The 7,197-nt window shown below is 36.0% G+C and overlaps 1 protein-coding gene across 1 annotated transcript; it reads left to right on the forward strand.

Annotated features, from left to right (window-relative positions):
• Window positions 1-429: 429 nt before the first annotated feature.
• Window positions 430-6,743, forward strand: fdx1 (ferredoxin 1). Its single transcript, XM_022680481.2, has 4 exons — window positions 430-701; window positions 5,156-5,280; window positions 6,019-6,157; window positions 6,274-6,743. Exons 1-4 carry the CDS (start codon window positions 568-570, stop codon window positions 6,386-6,388), a joined length of 513 nt encoding a protein of 170 aa, XP_022536202.2. The 5' UTR covers window positions 430-567; the 3' UTR covers window positions 6,389-6,743.
• The last annotated feature ends 454 nt before the right edge of the window (window positions 6,744-7,197 follow it).

Genomic DNA, 7,197 nt, shown 5'->3' on the forward strand with positions numbered 1-7,197 from the left:
AAACTTAATGTTTAAACCAAAAAGATATTCTCCCACACTCATTATTTCTCTCACACACTTATGTTATTGGCTTCTTTTCACATATACTTGCTGCTTCTCACTCATTACCTCTTTCTTCCCACATCTCTTACTAATTTTCTCACTTTCCCTTTATTTCTTTCACACTATCAATCTCTCTCTTACTCATTTCTGTCTCTGATTCAGTTGCTTCAGTTTGGTCATATGAGGTTCCAGTGAGATATATATGATTTATTTCATCAACGATATTAAAACAAATCTTATCCCATCTGTAAAACATGGTGGTGGTTGTACATGTTTGAAGGAAAATAAGAGCGAGAGAAAAAGAGAGAGAGAGAGAGAGAGAGAGAGAGAGAGAGAGAGAGAGAGAGAGCAAGCATTAGTCTGTAAGACTGGCATGTGATGAGGAGGAGCAGAAGGAGGTGCATAATAAATCTCCTCCATGTAAAGAGGGCAGAGAAATTCACTACCCTCCTACTCTCACAGCTCTTTTCTGTGTGGTTGTCTCCAGTACAGTGGGGTGTGTGTCCAGCGAGGTGTGTGTCTGCCATGGCTGTGTCTGCACTTTCCTCCAGGCTTCTCCTGCTGGGTCTAAATGCTGCCCGGGTGACGTGTGCGCACCTTGGACGGCCTGGCTGTGTCTTCAGCAACGCTAGAGGAGTGAGCTCAGGCCGAGCACTCAGGTATGCGCGACACACACACACACACACAAACACACACACACACTGATCTACTCTGGGCCTGACTGCAAAAAACTTTACTGTAAACTTTAAAGTCACACTTACTGGTGGCAGATTTACCCAAAAGTGCAGTAATGAGTGTAATAACTGTACATTTCTACAGTGAACATTGTGCTATTTTTTTACTGCACCACCAAACCAACAGTTTGTGAATGTGTAAATGCTTCCCTTGTTGTTGTTGTTGTTTTTTTACAGTAAAGTTGATGCTTATAGTTTAGTGAACAGTGAACAGTGCTGTGAAATTCAGTTCAATTCAAATATATTGTCATTATACTGATGCAGAAGAACTAATGTGCAGAAGGACATTAATGACTAAATTTACTGCTTCCAGTAATGGCTGTTTAGTTTACAGAAAATATTTTTAAAAAGGCTAAATAAAGTAAGGTGTATTGTTATAGTTATAGTATATACTACAATATTTTTTTAGTTTAGGAAAATACATTTACTACAAAAACGTCATTAAAAATACTGTAATTTAACTTATTTAAGCATGTGAATGACAGCATTTTAAAACGAACTGCAAAAGCTGTCAAAAAAACTGCAGAACTGTACACTAGCAGAGCTGTTGAGTTGCTGTAACTTATGTTGTTGTTTGTGTTTTTTAAAGTGCTGTCAGTCGATTAAATAGAATTAAATGTTTATTCACACATCTACTATGATCATTCACGTTTTTCCTTCTTAACCTTAAAACTTTTAGTAATGTATATTTAAATGATAAAAGATAATCACAGTAGGATGTTCAAAAGTGTTTCTTTAGTTGTATATTTTTAGCTTATAGAAAATAGATTCTCCTTTGTGAGTTTTGTTCAAGTACTCAAAAGTGGTGATGCTGCTAAAAACATTAAAAATGCCATTACATCACCAGGCTTTGTAACAAGAGTGAATTATGGCAGGAGATTGGGGTCAAAATGGGTAAAATGATTAAAAAATGATTAAAAATATAATTTCCCATTTGTCTATAACACACTGACATGCCAAAATGATACTAGTTTAATATACCATGACTTTTGCTATATCCCATTCTAGCCAGACGCCACCAGTCATAGCACTGTCCACTCTGGGTGGTAATTAATGACTTCTATAACATCTTTCTGGTACACACATGGCACTGTGGATGTGGATGGAGGAATGTTCTCACACAACTTTAGAAATGAAATGTCCCATCCATCTCGCACCCACTGTCAGGCCTCACTCACTTCACATTGACATGAGCATACTGTCCAATGTTTAACCTCGCTTACAGAATAACACCTCACAGCATATTCAAGTGCATGCATTCTCAATCCATCCTTTAAGGAAACATTTCATTATTTCATTATCGATTTGTTTACAGTTATCTCGTGACTGTTGGCATGACCAATTTATCCCGATTTCCTTCCATTTTAATGTTTTAATTTTTTAATCTTCACTGATAAACAATCAGATGTATTGTAATGTTAACTCAGTTCATTTAAAAGTGAAAATGTTGGGGATTGTTTGAATACACTGATGAAACCCACTGATTAATTAGGTCACAAGTTAAGTAACATAAAGTCATAAAGAGCATGCCCGAAAAAAAAAAAAAAAAAACATTTGAATAAGATATTTTCTAATCTCATTATCTACTGCAGGTCTACGAGTGCCAGATTGACCAGCAGCACAGGGTCGGGGCAAATTATGGCGTGTTATAACATGTTACTGATTTCAAATTTCCGCGTGGGTTAATGCTTTAATGTTGACAGCCCTAATTAATTCTAAAAACAGTGGTCTGGTAGGTGCCAGGATCTTTTTCTGGCCATAACAGCTTTTGCTGGTTATCTGAGCAACTGTCATGCTCAGCTACTGTGAACACAGTGATACCAGAGCAATAAACTTTTCTGTCTTCATCTGCTCTTTCATGCTATGTTAAATCAAATAATTGAAGAATTAGAACTAAACAGAGCTGGTAAGATAAAAGTGAGTGCAACAAATTCCTTGATAAAATCACCAGATTCTTCTGCACTGAAAGGATGCACATTTTAAAAGTACTTTTCAGCCTGCTCGATTTGTGCAAATTTCAGAATTTTGACAAAACATAGAATTAAATATTATCCCACAGATATGTTTAAATACCATTGTGTTCTTTGTCACCCCAAGTCCCAGCTAAACCATATGTACATATGTACAGGTCTCATTGTTTTCTTTTATACTACTCTGGAACACTGCTACTTTCAGTATAAAAAACAAAAATATTAAGGACTGTTGCTTTAAAGACTGAGTAACCTATAAAAGTAAAACACACCAAGATACAATTTAACCCAAGAAAAGCATTTAGAACTAAAATGATACATGAAAGAAAACAAAGCTAATTGAATAAACATATTCTACATGGAATCAGTAAAACAAAGAGTCTATTCTCTCTTTTCTCCGAAAGAACGTTTCTTTTCAAAATGAGAAAGTTGGATTAGGATAAGGTTCTTACTGCAGCTTATGGCCCAGTTCTCAGTATAGCACACACGCACACAGCAGGTGGTGAAAAGGACACAAATGTTTTGTTTTAATACAATGTCAGGAGTGTTATTTACTGCACATATGTGAATAGGGTTTAAGAAGGTAACTTTTCAGTTTGTGTTTTGTGCCTGAATACACTTACATTCTTAGATACTCATATGTAACTGTAGACAGCTTTAACCTGTATTTGTGAACTACACAGTAAACTGTGTTCACAGACCATCATTTCTAGAAGTATTCCTGGGCCCATACAGAGTTTTACATAAGTTTACATTAGTGGGCCAAAAAATCAGCCCAGATTATCTGAATCTTTTGGAGATTTAGATTGAAGATTGATCTTATGTTTGTAGATGTAGGATATCCAAAATATTTGCATGAATTTTACATTGTGCAAAGTTTTTAAAACTTTTTGAAAAGTGTTACAACGATGAAATGCAGAAATTGATGTATATTAATAAACTAAATGATTACTGCCGGCAATCAAATAAATGTCAAAGTAAACATTAAATACATTACATTTTTTTGTATGCATTTTTCATACCTTCTTAACTTAAATTATTTGGGGTTGTATATTAAAGGGACATTGAAGGAACAAATATACCACAATTGCTTTTAGGTCTTTAAGTTTGAACTAAGCATTTCAGATCCTGCCACAATATGGTGCTTGGACAGGACTTTGACTAGGCTTTAGGAGTTAGGACACAGTTTCCCAAACAGGGATAAAACCTATCCTTGGACTACACAGCATTCTCAATTGAGATTTTCCATTAAAAGGGAAATACTGTAAAGTCTAGGACTAGGCTTCATCTCTTTCTGGTGAACTGACCCATAGGTTTCTGATTTGAGTTTGAAGAACTGGATCCCTTTTGTGGGATTAACCCGTTGATGCTGATCTGTGAAATGGTAAAAGTGGGTCATGTCTGATTCATGTATGTAAACTTTATGTAGAAATACAAAGAAAATAAAAATGAAGATTTGTGCTAAACAAAAGCACAGCCATACATAAATTAACATAGAAAATGAATATGACCCATGTGTGCGAGGGGTAATGATATAAAAAGGTATTATGATATAAAAAATATTTTTGATTACTGAATAATTAAATAAATTTATTGCAAATATGTAAATGAAATTGTGGAGAGTTCCCAGGAGGGGATGAGAGAGTTATGTAAAACGAAATAGAATAGTTTACATTTAAATCAGACACACAAACTATGTGCTGGTGACATGTGTGTTATTTTAATTTTAAACATTTTTTCAACAGATAAGAAGATCATTTACTCCTGTTTAAACAGTGGACAGCTTACCAAATAAAAAAAAGAGTCTGACAATAATAGCGTAAATAGTGCTGTTTAATCATGTGAGTAAGTAGAGCAGAGTAGAGTTGCTCCAACACTTTTTAAAACTGGAGCTAAACAGCTGTAGGCTGAATAGGTGCATATCCAGTACAAGTCAAGAGTTTGGATACACATTGTCATTAATACTTTGCCTTGCCAAAAAAATAGTCACCACCTGGATTTAACTAAACAAATGATCTGGGGTTGCTGCAGTTGGTCAGGTCTAGGTTCAGCAACAGTATGTGCTCAAAGAATGAGATGCATGAGATCATAATTTTTACACATGGATTGATAGTTCACCACAGAGTCCAGAACTTAACCTCATTGAGAATTTTTGGGACGTGCTGGAGAACACTTTGTGTAGAGGTCAGACTCTACCATCATCAATGCTTTTTTTTGGCCAGGCAGTGTATTTGTTCTTTATTATTATTATTTACTACATTGTAGATTAATATTAAAAATGTTAAACTATGGAGGAACTTATATGCAGTTAGGTAGTCAAAAAAAGTTTGGCCTTAACAAACTCATGACATAAAAACGCATTAGTTCCTTTAACACTCATTTCTCTTTATTCTTTTTTTTTTTTTTCAGGACAGAGGAAAGGGTAACAGTTCACTTCATAGATCGGGACGGAAAGAGAATCTCGGTCAACACTATAACAGGAGTTTCACTACTTAACATTGTTGTCGACCAGAATTTAGACTTTGAAGGATTTGGTAAGCTATAATAGAAATTAATAACTTGTTTAGCTGTTGATATTTGTCAACAATATTAACAAAAGCCTTAACATTGTGTCGAAAAGCATCCCACATATTTTAAATTGGGGATAGGTATGGTGGTGCATCTGGTTATGCCATAGAATCTGTTTTTTCAAGGCAAGCCCTTAAGATGGCAGCAGTATGTGAAAGAGCATTGTCCTGTTGAAATAGCTCACCAAAGTGTGTGTTCAGAAAAAGGCAAGGCCACTGTTGAAGACCAAAGGAGATAGTATGGCATAGTATGAAATTGAACACTGGACAATGACGCCAGGCCTTCAACAAACCATTGATCTTGATAGAACCATTAAGTGGCAGGAGGTCATCTACAATGATAACTAGTCTAATATGCTATGGCCAGCCATATCCCAATATCTTTATTGCCAATTAAAATGTGTATAATGCTAATTAATGTATCAACACTCCATCCGTACTGCAAAACCTGCAGTAATTAAATGCTGCATGGACTACAGTTTGTAATTATAAAATACTGAAGTGTTTGTATTTGGTCAGATGGAGCTGTAATTGTAAATGTAAATAGGACAGTAATTGTAGAAACAATGTGATGATAATATTGTGACTTGACTGTATAGATACTTATATATGGACATAAAATACATTAATACAAGCTATACTGTGTGATTACTGGTCCTAACAAGTTGTTTGTACAGTATATGTGTTTATGATTCGTGTTCTCAGGTGCATGTGAAGGAACGTTAGCCTGCTCTACATGTCACCTTATTTTTGAAGAGAAGATCTACAACAAGCTCCTAAATGAAACCACAGTAGCTGATGAAGAAATGGACATGCTGGACCTGGCCTATGGCCTGACGGACACGTAAGAGATAACCATTAATTTTTTTCTTTATATAACTTTGTGGGCGTAGTGATAATATTCCAATGAATGTGCGCGAGTGACAGCTGTCTGTTCTCTGCTCTGGTCTGTGTTTTTAGGTCTCGGCTGGGATGTCAGGTGTGTGTGACTAAAGATCTGGACGGGATGGTTGTCCGTGTACCTGAGGCTGTGTCTGACGCTAGGAAGACCAGCGACAAGGACTCAGCTTCCTGAAGCCCAGTCTGTGATAGAAGACACCTACTGTTTCTGCCTTTTGAGTCTCTGCTGCCCATTGTATACAGTTTATCTCTAAAAGACCACCCATAAAGCCAACTTCTTCTGCATTCCTCTGAAGACTGAGAGAGTCCGCTTATGTGTTTTGTATGACGCTTTCTAAGGGGATTTGAATTTAGTGGAAGGTTAAGGTTACGCTCTGGGATGTAAGTTGCTGCATAAAATGTAAAACATGTTAAAAGGGTTCATAGTGTTGCAAAACTTACATTTGTTCTGTGAAGTACAATACAGTGCAGTGTAATGTAATTAAGTCTGATTCTAATTAAATAAAGGTAATTGCATGAAATTAAATAAATTCTGAATGTTTGCATTGTGATACTACAACCTTTTCATGTCTTGGTTATGGATTATAACATTGATGAAAGCTCAGTAAAGCTAATAATAAAAGCTATAATAAAAACTCTGGCCAGTAAAAGCATGACATTCACAAGACATCTGATGGTGTTCTGTGATATGTGGCACCAAAACATTAGCCACCAATTATTTATTGTAAGTCCCAAAAATTAAAAGGTGGAACCTTCATGAGCATCAGTGAGCTTTGAGTGTCTGTGACCCTGTCAGTAGTTCACCGGCTGTCTTTCCATGGTGCACTTTTGGTAGGTATTGACCACTGTGTACTAGGAACATCCCAAAGACCTGCCTGATGATTTTTACTCAGTTATCTAGCCGTCACAGATTCTTGTCGTATGTCAAGTGTCTATGATTCTTATGCTTAATGCTTGCATTTTTCCCACTTTCAACACATCAGC

The sequence above is a fragment of the Astyanax mexicanus genome, chromosome 11 (genome assembly GCF_023375975.1).
Source record: "Astyanax mexicanus isolate ESR-SI-001 chromosome 11, AstMex3_surface, whole genome shotgun sequence".
Lineage (NCBI taxonomy): Eukaryota > Metazoa > Chordata > Actinopteri > Characiformes > Acestrorhamphidae > Astyanax > Astyanax mexicanus.

Coding starts and splice junctions, on each gene's coding strand:
- fdx1 (XM_022680481.2), top strand. CDS start 568: ATGGCTGTGTCTGCACTTTCCTCCAGGCTTCTCCTGCTGGGTCTAAAT. Junction 702..5,155: donor AGCTCAGGCCGAGCACTCAG/GTATGCGCGACA, acceptor TTTTTTTTTCAG/GACAGAGGAAAGGGTAACAG. Junction 5,281..6,018: donor TTTAGACTTTGAAGGATTTG/GTAAGCTATAAT, acceptor TCGTGTTCTCAG/GTGCATGTGAAGGAACGTTA.